Source organism: Boleophthalmus pectinirostris, unplaced genomic scaffold, assembly GCF_026225935.1.
Source record: "Boleophthalmus pectinirostris isolate CB_2022bp ecotype Guang Dong unplaced genomic scaffold, ASM2622593v1 HiC_scaffold_22, whole genome shotgun sequence".
Taxonomy (NCBI): Eukaryota; Metazoa; Chordata; class Actinopteri; order Gobiiformes; family Gobiidae; genus Boleophthalmus; species Boleophthalmus pectinirostris.
This window is the reverse complement of record NW_026571190.1, coordinates 13,930,294-13,954,435: the sequence shown is the minus strand read 5'-3', so window position 1 is coordinate 13,954,435 and position 24,142 is coordinate 13,930,294. Positions and strand designations below refer to the sequence as shown.

Here is a 24,142-nt window from a genome sequence, read left to right as displayed (position 1 = left end):
AGACACATAGATCTATTAAAAAGCATTAAGGTGTACAATGTTATAATAAGTCAAGTTTTGTTATCTTAATTGTTTTGGTTAAATGTTTACATGGGCTTGTGTTTTCTTAAGGTTAGCCTTTATTATCCTCGTAGGGAAACTTCTGATCACTTCATATTTTTCTTAAACGGGAAATACCCACGAACTAACCTAATATTTGCATTATTTATTCAGGTTTAGCTTGCTCCATAGTTTGAATTCAGTCAATCCATTCTGGTTAAGCTTGATTTTAGTGTAGTAGGATGACGTGTCTTATCTCCACACCTAGAGACACATAATACAATACATCTAGCAGAAGACATTACACTCTGGTGAAAGACTTAGGGATAATTTTTGCAAACCTGCTTTGTACCAATGGCAAATACACCTGGTGCGGGGCCCATGGCACTTTGAGGGGGCCATCGCGGAGTAGGATTGGTGTCGCCCCCCACCGGTCCCCCCCCCCCAATTAGTTGAAGGGAGGGGGCCAGACTTGTCCTGGGGCCTTGTGCAAATAAGATACGCCACTGCTTTGTACTCATATATTAGTTTTGTCCATAGTAGCTTGATGGTAAAACACTGCACCTATTAGGAATGTTTATTTATTTATTTATTTACTTACATTTACACAAAGTAAATGAATGAATGAGAGGGTACAGCGCATTTAGCTGTTTAGAGTCTGTCATTATAAAGAATATATTTTTGTTTTCATGTTTTTTCCCATGCTATTTTTATGGGGTTCGTTTTTTGTCAAGAAGTAAACCCAGTAATCACATGCAAAGTTTGCATGGTTTAAATCATTTCATGGCATGCCACGAATTCTTAAACCCATATGGTCCGTGTACTTATTTATATTACTTATTTTTACCTACTATCGTTTGCTTAACTTTATGGGATTATTTTGAATCCTCCTTTAGTGAGCTTCTTTCATATGCCTGGTTACTTATTTCTTTCTTGAGATCTGGCAACCCGGGCAGGCTGGCAGAAGCGGACTTGCTTGCTACTACCCAGGAAGAAGGGCTACTACCACGATGAGGATAAAAGTGGGGTTTCTTTTACGGAGTTTGCTCGTAATTGGGACATTTTTGGGTCTTGTAGTGCTTTGGTCATCGTTGTCACCCAAACCGAGTGAGGACAATCCTTTCGCCAAGCGGGTGAGTTTTGCGTTTCGATCGGCTCCTCTGCTCCAGTCTAGGTGAAGAGATTTCATTGAGTTGCGTCTCACCTAACCTTCAAATCTTCATACACAACAGTGTTAAACAAGATACACATGTTAGCTTTAAATCCTTGCATCAGCTGTCCATATCTTTACTTGTTTATTGCTCATTTCTAGCCAGTCTGTACCACTGACAGATATGCTATACGAGCTGTCAATGCAATGCTGACAGCCTGCTTCTACACCTCACCACCTACATGGCTAAATTCATTTTCATAGTGATTAAACTGTTATTTCATTAGATATATTTAAGACCTTAAATGTATCTCTCGTCATGTGTTCTTTTTGGACCAAAAATGTACCCCTATTCTTGATCAAATGATGTTAATAATCACTGCTAAATAAGTCTAATCTTTAGCTAGCCTACATTTCTGATCTATTACGTGCCTACATAGGAATATTAGTTTACCCGTTTGCAAATCATTTTATATATTGCCATTTTCTTGAATTTTTAACATTTAACATAACATTTAGCGTAAATGGCCATGCATTTGATTCATTTGTTATCACGCCTTGCCTAATTTTCCAACTTTATCTAAGCAATGTTAAGGTCTTAAGTTTGTAAATGGTTATCTTTTAGCATGACAGTTAAACAGACATTTCCTGGTTATCATTCCCTTACCCAATGCAACTCTAGTATTACCAAGATATTTAAATGTATAATTGTATTGTGCAGCACTTTGGAACTATTTTTGTTTATGAAAAGTGCTATGTAAATTAATTGGTTTGGATTGGATTAAACTGCATATTAATTAGGGCATGTACTGTAGCCTGTTGGCGGTATTACGCTCTAGCTGTAAAGCCACATACTCCTAAAGACAGTCCAGGATGTGAATGTCCGTGTGTTAGTTTGCTGCACTGTAGACATGTGTCACTATGCTCAGCTCCTGAACTTAGAGGACCCCATCTTTCAAGATTTACTAGGTTAACCTGGACATTATTTGACATAAACTATATATAAAGGAACATAAAAACTAAACTGTATTTTAGGTTGATTTTGACAAGGATGTGTCAAAATCATCAATTTATGTTGATGAAGAAAGTTTTCATTAAATTGATGATACTCAAACTTCAAAAAGACAATTATTTGAACTCGTATCTATAAAAAGTAGAGATAGACTGGTTGGTTGGTTGAAGACACATAAAGCTTGATTTGAATACTTCAGTCATAAATTATAGTCTAAATTGGCCCTCTATATTGGCTCAAAAATATTGGCAAAGTTTATCGGCCTCGGTTCCTTTGCATTCTCAAAAAAAAAAAACCCTAAAAAACATATTGGTCGATCTTTAATAAAAAGTAGAATGGTCTTGATCTAGATGACTAAAAATTACATTCTTTTGTATGAAAAAAAAACATTGAGTATCACTCTTTTTCTTTTGTGTCATGAATTAAGTTTGGAACACTAGTGTTGACCTTATTAAATAGTTCAATTTTACTACTCTTCCTTTTCACCCTGAATTTACATTTTGTTGTAAATCATGTGTTTTGCATTGCTTTGCTTTAAGTGGTTACGTGTCTTAAAGAAGTTACAACCCTTTGAAGTGGTCCCCTCAGATATAATTAAAGGGATAGTTCAGATAATTACATTAAGTTCAGAGAAGCAGACAGGAGGAGCAGGCTAAATCTTACAGTAATAAACTACTTAAACTAAAATGCTTACGTGTACTTTCAGGGATTTTCAGGGTAAGGGGAAACTGAATACTCTGTTGTCTTTTTAAATGCATGTGGCAGAGATATCCAGAGTTCCAATTAAGACATAACAAAAAGCTAGACCTTGCTCCTGTTTTCCTCTCCAAACTGAAGTGGTATTTACACAACCCACCTTGTCAAAAATACTCCAACAAATCCTTTTAAAGTGCATACAAGTGGTTTCATGTTTTTATCATTATTTCTTGGACTGGTGGGATAGTACCTGACCTGTGGTAAGTATTAAGGGACAGTTAATGTCCCTTAATCTAGTGGAAAAACAAGTTTAGAAATAAAATAACTCCAGGAAGTAACAGCGAGTTCTAAAACTGAATCTGCCTACAGTATGTCTTTAACACTCAAAATTACAAAATGCAGGGACAATTTACAAACAAGGAAGGCATTATTCTAGCAGTTTAAATTTTTATTCAGCTAAATAAAGGTGTTGTCATTTATTTTTATTAGTCTAATATGAACTATTGCAATTTTGACAATTTCGAGCCCTTGTTAACATTATGGTTGCTGGGTAACAATTATGAAATTACTTCATACATGTTGTGTTTGTCCAACCAGGGAGTGAAATTATAAACTTGGGTCATGTGAAGAATAAAACTGCAATCTGATCCCTGTGACAACCTGCTATTTTGGTGAAATTGTCCTACCATAGTTCAGTGTTGTTTTTTATTTTCATCATTCAAAATTGTGATTGGATAGACAGATATACATTTTGTTTATCAGTGGCAGGGACAGCAATTCAATAAATAAAATAAATTCTATTTGTCATATTGCTCCAGTCTACATTAAAAGTAGCTCAAAACACTGTGATAAAGATCAGTCAGTCTGCAATATTTAGTATCAACTTCAGTTGTAGAGCTTTGATAAACAAACCAAATACAATGCAGAGCCAAATCTTTTCAACTTCATAACAAAAAGGTCTGTTTCATCAAAATCATGATGATCATTTTAAATATTTTCTCAGAACATGTGTAAGAGATTATCCAGTTTTGTTTTGTTTTTTTTTGTTGATGAAACAAATTATACTTTATGCTTGTTGTATTGTCAAAAATGTACAGAAGTAACTATTTTATCTTTAGCCTAATCAATGTTTTTTGTTTTACAGGCAATTTAAACTCCAAAATTATGTACAATTTTTAAAATGTGGATTGTTTGTTAAACTGTTCCACCGTAGTCTCAGTATAAACATATGGAAAAATTTACTATTAATCACATTGGTTCTCTGCATTTTAAAAATATCTATAAAAGTGTACTAAATAAAATGTAAAAAAAAAAGAGATCCCAAAAATTTGGAAACTTTGTACCTATTCTTCATATCCCACAGCCTCTTTCTGAATGTATGAGGCCAAATTAACCCTCTATCTATTAATATACATGACAGGATTTTACTCATGGTATCATTTTGCAGCAGGGCAGAAACTGACTGGTTTTTAAACTCAGATATTGTACTCTGGGGACATGTGGCACTAACAATGTTGTGTATCCAGACACTGCATCATTGATAAATAATAGATTGGGATCAGATTTTTTTTTTTAGGTTTGTTTTACACCCAATCTACCTCCAGAAATGAAAAAAACATAGCCCTAAGGTACACACACACTTCATACACAACAACAAAATTAGGATTGACCTGGTACTAAACCAAAAGTAAGAGTAAGGGCCCGGGCTCAACCTAGGGACTCAACCAGGGTACTGAGCCTGGATTTTGCATTTAACGGAACCAGGTCAAAAACCCAGACATAAACTAGGGTCTGAAACAGGAACTAAACCAGGAACTAAACCAGGAACTAAACCAGGAACTAAACCAGGAACTAAACCAGGAACTAAACCAGACCAATGAACTATAACAGGACAAAATTAACAAACACAGACAAGACCAAGGCAAAACCAGGACTAAATCAGTGTCCAATAAAGTTCAAATCAAGTCTAAACCAGAACATATATTTTTTCAGTAATCTTTCTCATTGTAATCAGTTATTCAGTTAATTTGCACTATATAGGGACCACAAAACATCCTCCACCCTTCCTGTTTCAGTGTGTCAGCATTCTTCTGCATATTTGTGGGCTCAAAAATCTGTCCCAATGCAGCACAGTGATGGAGAGTTGACAGTGGAGTAATGAAGAAAATGGGATTAAAATACGGAAGCCTTTAATTATATACTTTCTGGTACAAAGTGTCACTTAATTAGCTATACAAACATACAATGCATACAATGGAATGTGGCAGAGTGATTATCCTGCCTCTCAGTCAGAAGGTTCTGGGTTAGACTCCTGATCTATCTGAGTGGGGTGCGCATGCCCTCTGTGTTGCTTTGGCAGAGTGGTTAGCTGTGTCTCCTGCTTCTCAGTAAGGAGGTTGTAGGTTACTCCTTTAGAAGGTTACTTCCTTCTAAACTGATTAGTATAGAGCTACAATCTGACACAAATATTGCAAAGGTTGTTTTTTTTAATAGAAGGTCTACACCAAGTGACATGAGTATAATTTTACAATTAATTTAGCCATTAATTTTGCATGAAATTGACCAATATAGCAACAACCTCCCTAAACAGTTAGTGAGCTAATTAATAAATTTACTGTTTTTATGTTATAATAAAATGTCAATGCCATCTTGTTTTTTTGTCTTAGAATGAGGATTTTCTGCCCAAAGGAGGTCCAGTCGACCAGTTCAAACCAGTGGTGCCCTGGCCCCATGTGGAGGGAGTGGAGGTGGATCTCAACGCAGTTAGAATTAAACATGGTAAGACGTTGTTGTTTGTATACCAAACTATACAGAGGGTCAGTGAATATATGGTACAGAGGAAGAATAGTGATTATATGGGGAGAGGAGAATGGTATAAGATGCAGAAGCTATAACAAGATAGATATGCTATAAGATTATAAAGAAATATTATTACCTCCGCCAAGGAGGTTATGTTTTTGCCGGCGTTTGTCTGTTTGTTTGTTTGTTTGTTTGTTTGTCTGTTAGCAAAATAACTCAAAAAGTTATGGGCCGATTTTGATGAAATTTTCAGGATTTGTTGGAAATGTGAAAAGGAAGAACTGATTTCATTTTGGGTGTGATCCGGAAGAAATCCTGGATTCTGGATCACTTTGAAATTTTAGTTAACATTGTGGTAAATGGGGCCAAAAATTTTGTTTCTCAATATCTCGGTTAATTATTGACCAAACCCCATGAAATTTGACTCAGGCATGGACAATGGGATCCTCTTTCATATTCCAAATTGAAAGATACGAGACAAATATTTATGGAAAACACAATTAATATGAGGGGGACTGTAGTCCTTGGCGGAGGTCTGCGCTCTCTGAGTGCTTTTGTAGTATTGAAATTTGATACTTGTTGTATACTCGTTGTAAGTGTCAAATCTGAAAAAAAAAAAATCACATGACAAAATTATATCTTCTAAATTATGAATTCTAAACAGTCTTGATCTATAAGTCTATTGAAATAGTCTTAGTTTTTAATATCATTGTTGTATTGTGAGTGACAACACTTTTAATGCTACAGGTAAAATAACAATATGAAAATGTCCATGTTTAATTTGAACCAGTGGTCTTAGCAGCTACTATTGTGTACTACTGGGTAGAACTAAAACTGGAGGCTTAGACCACACCTGTGTTTCTGTGTCTGAGGTTGAAAGCTGTTGCAAAATTTGCATATCTTTAAACTTTAGAAAGATTAGATAAGTCCACCAGATCAAACTTTATCAACCAAACCAATATACAGGTAACACTGTGGACACTTTAGTGCAAATTTTAGAATCACAATATGTGTTTTAAGTTGGAAGTGAAGTGTGTTTAACTTGAACAGGTTTCTTCTGCTATCTGTTTTCTAATATACATTCTTTTGCTATGTATTCTTTCATACTTTGTGGAGTATTGGATATTTGTATTAAAGTGTACTTGTTCTGCTAAATATCCCATATTAATAATACCTAAAGAAGAAACTGTGTAATATTTTAATTCTCTCATTTGACATCAAAAGAAAAAAACTGTCCCATCCTGTGACCTAATGATTATAGTGAGTTATTTTCATTGCAAATATTAGGAATGTGGCAATAACTGAAATACTGTGATATATATAAAATATCGTGAACCATGGCAGTATATATCGAATTACAAGTCTCTTCTCTTAAATGAATACTTATGGTGCAGCAATAGCAAAAAAAAAAGAAAATAAGGGAACTACACAGATCATGATCCTTGTTTCATTGCACACTATATGGAGAAATAACTGTTATAAGCACTTTTAAACCTTAGTTTTTTGGATTAAGTCTTGTCCATGCATTTTAAGAGGAAAATGTAGCATATCAAAGGTTTGTTGCCTCCACAAAATATTGCAATAAGATGTATATCATGAGCATATCATACCAAGAGATTTGGATACCTTTATATCCCTAGCAAATATAGGTAAGGGTAACTGAACTGCACCATGATACAGACCTGAATTAATTGTCCAAGCCCTATTAAATACAGTACAGTAAGTACAGTACAGTGGCTCTGTCAAAGCTGTGTTAAATGCCTCCATCTGAATGACTCATTGGTCTGTGGTTGTCTGCTACAAATAAGGATTTTTCTTTTCTCTAAGAAAAGTTTGCACAATGGACATACTGCTTGCAGAGATCTTACAGGGTTAGCAGGTTTTATACACAATAGACCTTTTGGACATTCACTTAGTTTTGTTTTTCTTCAAGCAATAATATTACGTAAATCAATGCAGCCTTTTTGATTTGCAAATTGTGACCTTTGAAAGAGGTCATAATTTGATTGCAGTTAATCATGCAGTCATATTTAAAGTCTAGTTTATCTAGTCTAGATTACATTTAAATGCATTGATTGAACAATTTAAATATTCAAAGTCTTAAAGTCTTTATCATCAGGAAGTGTGTGGTTAGCATGCTAGCTGTTATTGCTGCACAGTGATGGCAAAACTCTACTCTTACCTCTCAAAATTATGAAAATTGCTTATAAACTAATCACTAATTCATCCTAATTATTCATCGCAATTAGTTTACAGAATGCATAAGGTAAGTGAGGAATAACTTTGGACCATTGCAAACCATTTAAAATGAACTAGTTTACATTTTTTAAGACAGTAAAATTGCGCATTTTAATTTAGTGTTTTCTGTATTTTATTTTCCAGGAAATGAGAACCACCCCCCAAACGCAGACCAGAATCAAAATCAGGTGATGCAGCAACAGTATGTCACCTTTAAACCACACTCCCAGGCTTACAACAACCCCGTGTTGAAGAAGGGCATTCTGGGCAACTTTGAGCCATCCGAACCTGAGCCCCCAGGAGTGCCAGATGGGCCAGGGGAGGGGGCCAAGCCTTTCGTCCTGGGACCCGAGTACAAAGAGGCAGTGCAGGCTTCCATCAAAGAGTTTGGGTTCAACATGGTGGCCAGTGATATGATCTCACTAGACAGAAGTATCAGCGACATACGGCATGAAGAGTAAGTGCCAAAGTCATGTAACATACACTATTTATTTACATAATTTAGTTTTTTAGTTAAAACATGAGTCTATTTAGGAATAATATTCTATCTATATTTTAAAGATAGCATGTACGCATCTTAATATTAAGAGTTGTTACAGGGCGCACTCACACTAGGACTTTAAACTATGCCTCAAGCGCGATTGCATAGGGTTCTATGTTCCGCACTCACACCTGCACAACCGAACCGCCTGATGACGCCATCACACGGCACTGTTTGTTACTTGTGTTAAGGCTTTTAGCTGAGAGAAGAAGTCCTGCGGCAGAAATATCTATTAAATAGTGAGGCAGATGTGCGTCCTCTTATGATATGCCCTCCTCCATGAGTTTATGGATATAAAAACAGCGCAGAGCAGTGATGACAGCCGCAGACAAGAGGTAGCTAAACTTCTGTCATAGTCCTAATTGAAGGTAAGCACGACTTTGCCTTGTTTTTTGGAGCAGATTTTATTCACTGTTTTCCTCGTATGAGTAACAAACAAGGAACCGGACAGGGCTCATATAGTAAAGTTGTGTGTGTTCACATACATGAGCAACTGTGCCGTGCTTTGGTCCATCTCCTCCAAACGGGCCAAAGTCCCATTCTAAACTGTTCTAAAGTCCTAGTGTGAGTGCACCCGTAGATTAATAAAGATCTTGTAGATTATAGCATTTGTTAAAACTGGACTCAACCCGGACTCAACCCGGACTCGTCCAAAACTCAACCCGGACTCGTCCAAAACTCAACCCGGACTCGACCAAAACTCAACCCGGACTCGACCAAAACTCAACCCGGACCCGACCAAAACTCAACCCGGACTCGACCAAGACTATATTGACCAAGGGCACGTGTGGTTAGAGCACCTCAAAGTCAGAAGCTTAATTCCCAATCAGACCAATTTCTGCCATTGTGTCCTTTGTTAAGACATTCCACCTTGCCTAGTATGAATGTGGCGAGTGTTGCTGGTGGTCGGAGAGGCTGATTATGCAGATTGGCAGCCTCTTCCGTCTACCTTGAGTCTATCTCAAGACATCAGTGGCTACTACAGTATTAGGGCAAAGCATTATTATTCATCAGTTCAGTTCTTATTATTCATAGCATCTATATAATTATATAATGATTTTATTTTGGTGGTACTGGAAGGTAGTCATTTCAGGTGATTGCATATTGTTTGACAGTAACGCAGTTGTTTGACAGGTTTTCATCTCACAAAAGGCCAGTCTTTTCTTTTGTTTACCCAGAATGCATTGAGGTGTGCCTTGGACTCGCCCATAAAATATTAGCACTCAATTATTGTGTCATCTTAACCATTTCAAATATGGATAAGGACAAGGTCTGCCTCTCTATAGACATAACATAGACAATATAAAAAGGAGTGATGAAGTAAACAACAGCATTTGCAGAAAGAATAAACCTAAGATCAAACTGATCTTAGGTTTGAAAGGAAGCTAAAGATGGTGTGATTTATGTTAAAATACTTTTTTATGGGAATTGTGATTGTAAAAAAAATGGTATTAACTACATTTTAAATATTAAAAAGATGATTTAAAGGAATGTATCTGCCACCATGGGGATGTTATTGCTTTGCTTAGAATATTCCAAGGTATGGTATTAAATGTATCTATATTGCATAAGTGCAGTGTGATTGTGTAAATAAATTGGCCGACTTCCATGAATAGCTTTGGAATTTAAGTGTTTTTATTGCTCAAAAATGTATTGGAAAAACTCCTTCACAGATCTTACTTTACATGGCCAGGTGGTGTCCCATGCTTGTTTTGACTGAGATAAATAGATTATTGCCATACATTAGAACATTCAGTTTATCATTTCAGGATTAGTTGAATTTCAACATTCCAACATTCCAAGGAAAACAAAAACTCTTCATGGAGATGAGCAAGTTTTTTCTTTGCACCGTTAATGACAACTGATCACACTGTTGTGGTGAAATTATAGTGTTAATTAATTCATTAAATTTAGTTAGTTAGTTAGTTAATTAAAATATTCCTTGTGTCCTACAGATCTTAAGGATAAAGTTTTCTAACAGGTTTAACATGTATGACATGTCAAGTCTTGTAACATGCATATGATGAAGTGTGTTCTTACTCACATGCCAAAAGTAGAGCTTAGAAATATGCTATATAATGCAATTTAATTTAAATAAAACAATGTATAATTAGATATAGGCAGCACACAGCTGACTTGTTTGGTCCTCAAATCAAAGACACATTTTGCTCAAATACATGAGAAAAATATGCTAAATACTAAATACTATTAGTACTCAAGTAAGTTTAATATATTATTGCCCCCAGTTAATGTGAAGTTAACTGGGGCATTAAGTCATCCAACTAAATAAGATCTTCACTTAACCACAACATCACAGTCCTGAATTACTGGTTATGTAATATCTTCTGTCTGTTTCTCTGCATCTCTTGTGCAGGTGTAAATACTGGCATTATGACGACCGCCTGCTCACTTGCAGTGTGATCATAGTATTTCATAACGAAGGCTGGTCCACTCTGATGCGCACAGTGCACAGTGTCATCAAGAGGACTCCGAGGAGATACCTGGCCGAGATAGTCATGATCGATGACTTTAGCAATAAAGGTACTGCTCCTGATTATATTGGGTTTAGCTATGGAGGTTTGTTTAGACCACTTTAGACCTGCTTTTCTGATTCTGGCTTAGCTTCTGGCATTTTGAACCTGGTTTAGAAACTGATCTGCTTAGCCTTGTTTGCCTGATATCCAGAATACACTTATCCAATACTTTGAGAAGATGGTTACTGATGAATCTCTATGAGTTCAGATGGCCATAACTGACAGGTGGATTAACTAATTAGGGACGTGTATTGGCTTTCCGTATCAAAACAACTATGGCTACTTACGAAGAAAAAAAAAGAGGAAAAAACACAATAGCTTTATAAGAATCTGGTGAAAATAAAATGATTATAAAGCAGTACAGAGCTGACATCAACTGTGCAACCTCTAACGGGGGGATTGAGTAGGCTATCAGGAATAATTTGTATATATATTTTTCCAGAGCATTTAAAGGAGCGGCTGGAGAAATATATACAGCAGTGGAACGGTTTGGTCAAACTTCACAGAAACGAAAAACGAGAGGGTCTGATCCAGGCCAGGAGCATAGGAGCTAAAGTGGCCACGAAAGGACAGGTAATACTATCAAATGCATACACTGCTATGATTAAAATGAAGGGTTTAAACCTGCCAAGTCAAGTTACTGAAAGGGAAACTTGATCTACCCTTGAAACTGGCTGTACAGGTGTTAATGGTTTGTGTTTTGTAGGTGCTTATTTACTTGGACGCTCACTGCGAGGTGGGAGTAAACTGGTATGCTCCATTGGTGGCTCCCATTTCAAAGGACAGGTAATAAATCTATGCTCAGAGTTCTCAGATTTATTCTTTTGCATTTTGTTTTTTTGGGTAAGACTTGGAGCAAAACAGTGTAATATTATTCATCTATTGTTATTGTAATTACTGTAATAATGCATTTAATTTTACAGGAAGGATCTCATTAACCTTTTTTAATAACAAGATAGTACAGTTTTTTTAATGTGTTGCTGGAAGACAGGAATACTATTGCCTAAAATAAATGACACCCAATGATTTTCTTTTGAAGACAAATGTTTAGTTTGTCAAATCATTTCATGCCAGAAATGTAACCTATATATCCTATATGTCAACTCCAGAGAAAAGCTGCCTAAACTGCTCAAATATCTGAGTGGTCCTAATCTTCACAATCTGCTGTGGTGCAGACATTTATATAATGACAAATTACAGCTCCATTAAAAAAACTAATTTGGCTTCTTGGCTAATAAATGATTAGCATTTGTGATTAGCATACAGGTCAAACATAATGGATTCTAAGAAATCTTGCAACACCTGAAACGTGACTAGTGTCCTTTTTGCATGTATAAAAATTCAAAGTAGAAAGACTAAACACTTTCTGTAGAAACAATATGGCTCCACAAACCTGTGGCATAAGTTGGCATAAACCAAATAAGTATCAAGCTACATTAATTTATATTTTTATCGTTTATTAAGATACTCAGTAGCACTTATCTTTTTTACTCTTGAAAGGCTACATAAATGTTGCTACATAGGATACAGTTTGCTTTAAGCCTGTTTTTAGTATCAGGGAAAAGATTTCTCTTCTACCAAGCTAAATTCCTTATTGATCAGTGCCATCATTACGTCCAATTCCTGAATGGCTTAGCAACAACAAATCAAATCAACTGGTTGGGCATTCTTGGACATGGAATACAATAAATATAATGCATTTAAAAGGCCTCTCATTATAAGTAGTATTTTTGCCAGAGCGTTTGCTAACATAATCAATCAATAATAATAACAGACAATATTGGGGCTGTAGTTTCTGTCTGGAGCAGCCTGCAGACCACATCTTGTGCTTCTCTATAGGACAATTTGTACAGTGCCCCTCATAGATTACATAGACGGTAACGACTACACCACAGAGCCTCAGCAGGGGGGCGATGAGGACGGTCTGGCCAGAGGTGCGTGGGACTGGAGTCTGCTCTGGAAGAGGGTCCCGCTGAGCCAGAGAGAAAAGGCCAAACGAAAACATACAACTGAACCTTACCGGTAAAAAAACACTGCATTTACCATTCACTAATCACTCTACCATTCTTTTTTTCTATTCCCCATCTCATCACCCCACACCACTCTCTCTGTAAACTGTATGCTCCATTGGATTGCCATTTTTTTTGCCTGCTTGCTCATCCCTCCTCAACCACCATCAACGCCTCCGTCACCAAATTTGTTTGATCCACCTATCCATGCACCAATCCTTACCGAATCTGGATCAGAACGGTCTGTACAGTGCCCCTGATTGACTCCATTCACGGGCAGCAGTTCACGTTGGAGCCACAAGGGGGAGGCGACAAGGACGGTTTTGCCAGAGGAGCCTGGGATTGGAGCATGCTTTGGAAGAGGGTTCCACTCGGCGAAAGAGAAAAAAAACAGAGAAAGACTAAGACAGAGCCATATAGGTACTAACAATTCAAGTAATGGAAGTTATATGGCACAAAGTTAAAGAAATCAGATCTAAATCTACTTTAAGAATATACACTGTGTGTGTATATATGCGTGTGAGTACATATACTGTGTATATGTACTTTGCAGTGACATTACACTGGGGGTGTTCCACATATATGTATATTGCAGAATTTTCATCAGTTACTATGATGACAAAATGCATACATTAGCAAACACTGCAAACGTTTTTAGATTGTTTGAAAACTCAAAATGGATTTAAAGAACACATTTTCAGGAGCCTGTGATTAATTTGACTGTTTATGGTCCTGTTTAGATATTTTATTTTCAACAAAAAGGTGAGCCTGACTAACTGAAAAACTGCTGACTAATGCTAGTTAGCTTGTGACTATAAAGTTATTTGAGAGAAACGTTTAACAGTAAAAATCCACTCACCTGTTGTAGTTCTAAGTCAGTTCTACCTGGTCAGAATGTGTTGAAATAAAGCTCAAATTAAAGTCCAACAAGCGTCAGACAGGGCATGCCTACAGTAAGCATTACACCCCCAGGGAATGTTGATGAGATCAGCTGCAAAGTATCAATATACCACTCAATACTAATAATATACTACTACTAATATTTAACTTAGAAATGTATTAGTAAGTATATATTTCTTGAATTAAAAGTGCACTTGGAAACTTTTTTGGTGGAGGGTCCTCGTCTCTGTGGTAGGTGGTGGACCCTCGACCAGAAAATGACATCGTGCACCTTAAACTATAAACTACTACAATTAAATCCAGCATCTTTCTAGCACTTAAACTTTGTCTTGAAATAGGAGTTCTGAGCAGTAAGTACATATATTGACACTGTATTGTATTTTCGGTAGTTTGAAACTTCTGGTTTAATTTGAATTCCGGTCTGGGGCACTGCACACCCCTTCTATTTCATTCATTCACCCTATTCTGTCACCATTTTCAAGAAAACCTCACCTTTTCTGTTCTTATCATTGACTTCTTCTCTTATTATGTATTCAAATGTATCTCCGAACAGAAGAAGTTAGGCAAAAATGTATGCATTACTTCTCTTACCTGCATGTGCTAAATGGGCTTCTGCATATATATATATATATGTGTGTGTGTGTGTATATATATATATTATATATATATATGTGTGTGTGTATATATATATGTATATATATATGTATATATATATATATATATATATATGTGTGTGTGTGTGTGTATATATATATATATATATGTGTGTGTGTATATATATATGTATATATATATATATGTATATGTGTATATATATGTATATATATGTGTGTATATATATATATGTGTGTATATATATATGTATAATATATATGTATATGTATATATATGTGTATATATATATATGTGTGTGTGTGTGTGTGTGTGTATATATATAAATATATTATTATATATATATATATATATATATATATATATATTATATATATATATATATAATATTATATATATATGTGTGTGTGTGTGTATATATATGTGTATATATATGTATATGTATGTACTGGCATGTCTTTACGTTATTGGGGGAAAAGTATACATTTAAAAACATTCCTTTTGGCAGCCTGCATACCTTATGGATCATAAGAAAGACATTATTAAGAAAAGACATTATTAACTTGGCTTTTACAGCACAAGTTAATGACAAAAAGGTGCACTGTGTAACTTTTCTCTCTTTAAGCATCTTTGAGTTTCCCAGATAGCACTATAATATGATTTTTGTGGTGTCCGTCTATTCCTTCTCTCCATGGAACTACTAATGCTTTGCTTCCCATGTTCCACTGTACAGTAACAACTTGCCTATATTGGGGGTTATTCCTTAACGGTCCATATTACACTGTTTTCTGATCTATAATCTTGTTTTCTCATTACATACAAACATACCTGTTGTGTTTTGTTTATTTCACACAAGTTTAACACACAAATCCTGCATATTTAGATTGTGTTGTTCTCTCAAACAGAAAACACACTATTCCACCTTGTGATGTCATACAGGAAGTGCTCCACTTTGTTTTTAAACTCCATACACCTTCACTAGGATAATTTGGATAATTTCAGACCTGGAATTGCTCATCTCTACTGAACAAAAGGTAAAAGGAGTTATTATCTTGAAGTTATCTTGAAAACTATTGCTTCATGACATCACAAAGTGGAACAGAGCATTTTCAACTTCTGGAGATGTAGACAGACTAATAATAAAGGGTTACTCAAACAACACCAGGTATATTTTGGATGAGGTAACAACATTTTAACCTGACTTAAAGCTCACAAGAGTCAACTTAAAATGCTTGGCCCTGTGATATCCATGTCATCATGGATATACAGAGGTTTAATGTTTTACTGTGGAACATTTCAGGCAAATAAATAACATCTCCATGGAGACATGAAGGGGGTGGACCCTTTAAAAATGAATACAGTTGGTTTATTAATTGTAATAGAAGTAACACATTGTTATATTTAATGCATCATAACAACATAATATTGGCCAGCCCTCTCTGTAGAAGGCATTGGAAATAGTTATTGAGAGGTTGTTTAAGTTTTTTAAATTTTTTTATTTCTTTTGTTCCAGGTCTCCAGCGATGGCCGGAGGCCTGTTTGCCATTGAGAGAGATTTCTTCTTTGAGCTGGGTTTATATGATCCTGGATTACAGATCTGGGGAGGGGAGAACTTTGAAATATCCTACAAGGTAAACTGGAAACACTATAGCAGTTTGTGGTGTAGTTCTTCATTTCAGTCAGTTGTATAAATATATAAGGATCTGGCCTAAAACAGGCCGGGACAGATGGGATTTTAGCTTTAATGAGCACTAAATTAGGGCTGCACACATACCAAATGTTTTGGTATCACTACATAAGAACTTTAGCTTCCTTTTTGTGGTATACTGCCTATCATGAGGCAGTACGGGATAAGTGTGACACACAGTCTTTTGTTCTTATTTGAATGTATAACTTCTGCATTTAGTTAGCAAAGTTACATGATTAGCTCATTGCCATATCGCTACCATGGTTGCTACAGTTACAGTTAAATAGCTCATTTCTCACTTATACAAGAATACGAGTATCCTGGTTTCTCTAAGTGTGAGTAAACAACCAGATTAAAGCTCATAATACTCGAGAACGTGTAAATGCACTCAGTGAGAACTCCAATGGCTAACTGCTGTTTGTTAAGTGTACATAACGCACAAGTAGTAGCTTTGTCCCTACAGTCTAGAATCAACTGTTTTGACTCTAGAATGGACTAGCTTCATGTAAAACACAGAAACATCAAATATTTCAGACATTTACATGTGAACAGGCTTTACAGGTTCAGAGGTGAGCTATTTTGTAACTGTGGTATTTTTATCCATTATGAGTTGTTTAATGCTTATGGAACCCAGGACTGAATCAAGGCTAACAATGTACATACATTTTATGCATTTTTTTTTCCTATTCAAGTTTGTGATTTGTTGCATTAACTCTTGTTTTCATCTTTATTATGTTAGATTTGGCAGTGCGGGGGCCAGTTGCTGTTTGTGCCCTGTTCCAGAGTGGGGCACATCTACAGACTGCATGGGTGGCAGGGCAACCCTCCTCCAGCTCACGTGGGATCTTCACCAACACTCAAGGTTAGACTCACACTAGTCAATAACACAGAGATCCTACATATCACAGATTACTGTAAGAAGAAACATTGCAATAAAGGCTGCATTTTAAAAAATTACATATAGCAGCGGTTTTCAATAGGTGAGGCGCACCTTCCCTGGGAGGCGCCAAAGAGCCACTGGGGAGGCGTGACACAGGCACACTAAACCAGGACTGATCCCAGAACTAAAAGCAAGGACAGGCTCGGAGGTGCGCCCACGCAGACTGTCGGGTGACCGCAGGCAAAAGGACCGGCGCAGAGCTCCGCTCCTCACAGAGCCAAAAGCAGAAAATTCTGAAAACTGAAAATTCTGTCCTGCACAGACCTCTTGCTCGGCGTTCTACCTTTCTCTCTCTCTCAAATCCAAGATTAGTCCTGGTTTAGTCCTGGTTTAGTCCTGGTTTAGTCCTGGTTTAGTCCTGGTTTAGTCCTGGTTTAGACCTGGTTTAGACCTGGTTTAGTCCTGTGTCCTACTGATGTTCAATGATGTTAAAAGTCACCTCAGTTAGGCCTGCAAAAATTGTTTATGAATGGATGAAATATGAAAATACAATATTAAAAAAATATTATCAGCTGTTACTGAAACTCATCAACTGTAAGGGGAGGCTCACATTCACCCAATTTGAAAACCCCTGACATGTAGCATTCATTTTCATTCTTACTGTTAAATAGATAGAGGCAATAGTATGTGACCAATATTCTTTATTATTATGTCATATGAAATAATTGAAGAATGTTTAAGGATTTGTAACTTCTCAATTAAATGGTTAGGATTCAGAGTTTGGGTATTAGTTAAGTAGTCACTGTGTAGTGTAGTTATTATAATGTGTGACCCAGAAATTATTATATCATTACAATTAAGTGTTACTAGAGGAACACACAATGATGTAATTGGGCTTTTTGATGTTAACTCTTATGCTATCTGCAGAATTATGTGCGCGTGGTGGAGGTTTGGTGGGATGAGTATAAAGACTATTTTTACGCCAGTCGCCCTGAAACACTCACTCTGGCCTATGGAGACATCAGTGACCTCAAACGCTTCAGGTACATTTACATGTATTTATAAATATTGTATTGCATTTTCCTTGTGAGTCCCAAGTTAAACATTTTACACTTTAGTTACATTTTGGTTGCCTGTACAGTCAAAACTACATACCTTTCCTGCACTATAGTTTAAGAAGTGTAGTTAAGTCCCTGGTCCTGCCTTCTAATTGCCTGGCATTATTTTTTATACAGAGGGATATCAGTCTGGTCACCACTCCCTCCGTCCTGTCTCAAGCCAGGATCAAACATGGCCAAGCAATGAGATTAGTTTTTCAGTGACACATGTGAAATGAAGGAGCTCATTGGCCACTCATCATTTTGAAGAAAACTGAATGTAGTGCTTTGCTCCCTGATTCTGATGAAATCTAAAATCTGTTTTTCGGTCCCATATGATTTTTTTTTTTCTAATTTTCTATGCCATATTTGTTTTGATATGGACAGACCATGCATATCCCTGACTGGTTAATCCACCTGTCAATCATTCCCCTCTGAAGTCTGGAATATTAGCTGAAATAAACAAACCTGATTGGACAGCTTTTAGTTTGGCCTGAGATGCAGAGGAGGGGATTACCAGACTCAGAGATCTCCTGTATTAGAAAATAAAGAGAGAACCAGTCTATGGTTTTAGTCTATCAACAGATGATTAGCATTGTCACAGTCCAGAACAGACAACTGATAGTCTAACTAAAAACAGGCTAAATGTAAAAATGTCCAAATTAAATCTATAAATGACAATAATTTTGTTATAGGAAAACAAAACAAAAAAATCTCAAAGACTTTTAGACCAAGGCTATGTAAAAGTATAATTAAAGACTGCACAAAAGGGTTAATTGAAAAACATGTCCAAACTACTTGTGACTTTAGTAACTCCAGTGTGTAGTGAATCACCTCTTTATGCTGAGTATTTGGGGTCAATCATTTCTTGTCATTATTTTTCTTTCAGAGAGGAGCACAGGTGTAAGAGCTTCAAGTGGTTTATGGAGGAAATCGCATATGACATCCCTCTGCATTACCCTCTGCCTCCGAAGAATGTGGAATGGGGAGAGGTCAGAACCTAACAGTGTTACAGACTATTTTATTTAGCTAATTATAGGTGCTGTACCACATTTTTGACATCCTCAAAAAGTGAAAAATAGAGCTACTTCATTTGAAACTGTTTGCAGTGGCCCCAACGTATTCGTCACTTTCCTAAAGCAATTCTAGAATTCAAATTATTCACAACAATTAGTTTATAAGAAATGTTCACGACTTTTAGAGCATTAGCCTTAGTTTCTGGTTCGCTGACGATAAAAACTCTTTAAAATAAGATGCAGATGACACACAGTGGTCTCTTTTTGGCCTTGAGCTGTTTTTACATTATGTCTGTAATGGAGTAAAACATTTTTTATTGAACTATTTGCACAGTTTCGACTTAAACAAACTTTACAAAGGAAACTCACTAGCGTACAATTAAAATAGTTCTGAATCAATTAATAGTAACAAAAGCAAATAGAGTGGTAATTAATCTCTAAATATTAATAGTAACAAGGAAGTTGTGGATAATTGGACAAATATTTATATTTGCTTATGTACAATAAAAAAATTAAGTTTAAGTAAATATGAACCCTCTTATATTAAATTTTGTTGCAGATTCGTGGCTTTGAGACAAGTTACTGCATTGACAGTATGGGGCACAACAATGGAGGCAATGTGGAGATTGGACCCTGCCACAGAATGGGAGGCAACCAGGTAATCAAGAATAATTCACCCCATACAGACCTATAGAGATTGGTACTGTACTGTATTATATACTGGATTTTTGAAACAAGCATTTTTTAAGTATTTAAATTCTTTTGCTCTGTGGTTTTAGTGCCAATGGGAAAAAAATGGTGTAAACTGAATATATACAAAAATATGTATTTTCTCTTCTTTGGCGAAATAATTAATATCCTTTTATGAGCAGGCAGTTTAATTGATTAAAGCAAAAACAACCTTTCTAGCCTCCTGCTACTCAGCAATAAGTGTGAGGGGATCAATAGGCATTTTAAATAATAGATTTTGTGTATTTGTGCAGTTGTTCCGCATTAACGAGGCCAACCAGCTGATGCAGTACGACCAGTGTCTGACCCGAGGCAGCGACAACTCTGCTGTCATCATAACTCACTGCGATCAGAACCAGAACAACGAGTGGAAATATTTTAAGGTCAGAAAAACAAGCACTAAATCAAGTCCAAAATCCTGGACTGAGTCGACTGACAGTGATTAACCAGTACCCAGGCCCAAGCATCAATAGCATCTTGGAACCAGTATAACTGTGTATAACTGTTTTTCCTTGTATTGATCATTCATAATTTTTTATAAAATTTTACAAATAAATAACTACAAAAAAACATAAACGTAAAAGACTTCTGTGTTTAGAATCCTTCAGTCGTCCATATAGAGTTCATGGCAAAGGAGAAATTTTATTTGTCAACTGAACAAACGTTTATTTAGACTTTTAAACATTTATCCAGTTGACAAATTGAATTTTTCCTTTGCCATAAAAGACTTTTAATCACTGCAATTTAACACCACAAATGATCACATTTCTTTTGTTCCAAACCAAATGCTTTTTTGGTTGTAGCCCTCTCACTTAATAAGACCCAAGGTGATCATGGATGATTCAAAATAAGTGAATCTTGATCTTGAAACTCAATAAATTGCACAACCCTTCTAGTAGACATGATTTTTATCTCAAAGTTTAGTATTCTTGAAGGCATATAAAAAGATGTTAAGCACTTTAACTTTTTTGGAAAATGTACAGTTAACTAATCTACCTTGTCTGTTTTCCCAGGATCTTCACCGGTTCACTCATATGCCAACAGGTAAATGTATACATTCTAATATACTGTATGTCCAATCATATGCTATTATGTTCAATAGCTAAGGTCCCCCTCTTCAGTCAGTTTGTCAGACAGTTAATCTTTATCCTTCACTCTACAGGAAAATGCTTGGACCGCTCCGATCTCCTCCATAAGGTTTTCATCTCAGATTGTGACAACAGTAAAACCACACAGAAATGGGAGATGAACAACATTGTGGCCGTATGAGGACCTTAACGGAGAACAAAACTTGCACTAAATGTCAACCATTTCTTATCCCCATTTATGGAGGAATACAGTGGAAATAAGGGGACAAAATACCACACCATGTTTACAAAGGCTCATACTGTCCTCTAGGGGGAGACATTTTGAAGTTGGATGAAGTTTGAATGAACAGCGTCAAGGCAAGGCTAAGAATATTTTGGCACATCAAAAGTTGAACAAGATAGCACTGAAATTATGTTGGATCAAAACACTATAGTCACGATGCTCAAGTTTATTGAAAATACGTTATGTAACTTTTCAGGATGAGGGTCTGCCACTTGCTTGTCTCTGTGGGGGTGGTATTGTTTTGCCTGTAATAGATCACAGTATAAAGTTATCTATTGTGCATTTACAGAGTTACAGGTGTTTTAATTGTGCAAAATCCTCTTGAAAAACAGTGAGGGTTGCCTTTCCACATATCTGACCTCTAACTTGGCTGCAAGTTTAATGCCATACTTTTACAATGTTCTAGGCAAAGCAATAATATAACTGTAGACAAGTAACTCATGACCCCTCCATTAGAAAAGTTACATACCTTTAAAGCTGCACTGTGTAACTTTTCTGGTGAGGTGGTCTGCCACTTGTTTGTTGCTATGGAGAATTCATAGTTTTGCCTAAAACTTTATGTAGTATGCCCTAAAACTTACTTATGTTGCTTGAATTCAATTAGTAAAAATACCTTGAAAACATGCATTTGTATTGTCAGCAGGGTTCTCTTCATCTAAGTTATAACTTTGCTCGGTATCTCCATGGGGATAAATGTGTTTACAAGCAAGTGGCAGACCCACACAGACAAAGAAGTTATACAGTGCACCTTTAAGCTCGGTCTACTAGTTTAAATACTAATTTTTAATTTTAGTTAATTTAGACAATGTCAAACATAATGGACTGATTCAAAGCTATTTTAATCATCTTTAGTCATATCAGAATGACCAAAATGGCACTGAAATTATGTGGAATCAAAACGCAGATAGTCAAGATACTCACCAGTTACTAGGCTTAGTCCACACTGGCCTTAATAATAATTTATATTTTCCATTAAATAAAAAATGATAGCTCTACATTACTGCATTACTGAAATTAATTCTGTTGAGTCAGTACTCAATGTCAAAAAGTACAAAAAAAAAAAAAAGCTGTAGGTCTATATTTTTTTATTTATTTTAATATGTATTTTTCAAGTGTGAACAGGCTTGAGATAATGCAGACAGTAGAAAGGACATTGACACATTTAGGTGAACAAGATGGCTCTAAAATTATTGTATCAAATTATATAATATAATGGAAATATATTAAATAATACCTTACGATGTGTCCACACTAGTTGCCCATGCCATATTTTTTTACTCCAACAAATCATGATTCACAAACCTGATTCTGAAATGGCATAATTCAACCAATTCAATTGAACCAAAACAATGCAAAAGAAGGCTTAAATAAAGAAAATCCTGAAAAAAATCTGCCTTTTTCACATTTAACTTAAAAAAAAAATTCTATAATACCAATTGTTGCAGTATATTCATTCTTGAATATCTGGCAATATATCTTAGAATGGTGGAAAATGATGCCCACTCCAGAGATCAGGAGACTAAACGACAACCTCCTCCTGAGAGACAGGAGACAAGATAACCACTCCACAGTAACACAGGGATAACATACACACTCCACTTAAAGCGATCGGGAGTCTAACCCACAACCTAATCTAGAGAAACAAATCTGAATACCAGTTGTTTTTTGACACTAATTACACAAATTTGTATTGCCCTGACAAGATCACTGTAATCTTGCTTTCATTTGTTTTATTTTACATATATTCAGTTAAGGCCTATTCTTAAAATTATTGAAAATGTATTGACTTTCTGCCATAGTTCAGTAGCTGACCAATCAACTGTGACTTCAAACTGCCTGAAACCTGAAGAAGAAAAGACTAGATTTTGGGGATTTTTTGAATAACTTGATTATGTTTTTTGGGGGGTAAAAATATTTTGAATGGGTTTGGTGGTGAATGAATGATGTTGTGATAAAATATGTAATGTTTTTTTTACAAATGTAAATATGTTTCTTTATAAAAATCATGATGCATTTTGTGAAGGGGCTTGAATTATGTAAATATTAAGTTATAAGAGATTTAATAATTCTATGGGGTGAGACTGTGGGAGAAGAATAAAGAGAATGGTTTCTATTTGGTCTATTGTACTTTGTATTCAAAATATTAACATGGATGATGTGTGGTAGTACATGGCAACCAAATTTAATGAAAATTGCAACAACAAAAAATGTAACTGAACCGTGACCACTCAAAGTCTGGTCTGAAAGTAAATTTCTCATTTATTTTTCCCATAGACCTCTAGAATGAGGTATTAAAAATTTGTGGAAACTAACGACCACATTAGTTTCTGAAACTTTACACAACCAAGATATTAAAAGCCATACCTTGTGTCTTAAATGTGCTATTTGGAAGTAAAACAACTGCATTGTGAATATTAGTTACCACATAGCTGATTAGCCTCTGCGATGTCTTTAACTCTTAATATTTTACATTTTTTGAACAATCTATGGGAAAAATGAATGGAAATTTTACTTCCAGGCAGTCATATATTTATGGGTTATTTATGTGTTATGTGTTTTGCTCCTAACCTTTTAAATTTAATTCAGTTCAATATATCTTTAACCCTGAGGAACAATTTAAGAACTATGTAAATTTTCTGGTTAAGGATGTGTCAGGCCATCAGGTCAAGTTACAGGTGAGATCTGTGGTGAGGCGAGCTCACTCATAGTAAGGAGTAGTAGCAGTAGTAGTATTTTCTTTTTCCAAGGCATTTTTGAGCAATAAAAACATCTAAAATATACACTGGAAAAGTTACATAGTGCACCTTAACACTGAAACATTGGACAATTTGT

At 35.8% G+C, this 24,142-nt stretch overlaps 1 protein-coding gene across 2 annotated transcripts; it reads left to right on the top strand.

Moving 5' to 3' along the window:
• Positions 1–990: 990 nt before the first annotated feature.
• On the top strand, positions 991–23,423 carry galnt7 (UDP-N-acetyl-alpha-D-galactosamine: polypeptide N-acetylgalactosaminyltransferase 7). 2 transcript variants are annotated; one of them, XM_020929385.2, is made up of 15 exons: positions 991–1,172; positions 5,564–5,675; positions 8,079–8,391; positions 10,850–11,016; positions 11,452–11,582; positions 11,716–11,795; positions 13,256–13,438; positions 16,044–16,161; positions 16,957–17,079; positions 18,025–18,140; positions 19,084–19,186; positions 19,770–19,868; positions 20,194–20,322; positions 20,953–20,983; positions 21,102–23,423. In XM_020929385.2, exons 1-15 carry the CDS (start codon positions 1,050–1,052, stop codon positions 21,206–21,208), a joined length of 1,935 nt encoding a protein of 644 aa, XP_020785044.1. In that variant the 5' UTR covers positions 991–1,049; the 3' UTR covers positions 21,209–23,423. The 2 variants fall into 2 exon arrangements, with proteins under 2 accessions (XP_020785044.1, XP_020785043.1); XM_020929384.2 differs by lacking the exon at positions 13,256–13,438 and adding an exon at positions 12,849–13,031.
• The last annotated feature ends 719 nt before the right edge of the window (positions 23,424–24,142 follow it).

Bases quoted from the DNA above. Each gene is read 5' to 3' on its own strand.
- galnt7 (XM_020929385.2), top strand. From the start codon at position 1,050: ATGAGGATAAAAGTGGGGTTTCTTTTACGGAGTTTGCTCGTAATTGGG. The intron at 11,017-11,451 runs GTACTGCTCCTG...ATATTTTTCCAG, and splicing joins CGATGACTTTAGCAATAAAG to AGCATTTAAAGGAGCGGCTG. The intron at 16,162-16,956 runs GTAAACTGGAAA...TTATTATGTTAG, and splicing joins ACTTTGAAATATCCTACAAG to ATTTGGCAGTGCGGGGGCCA.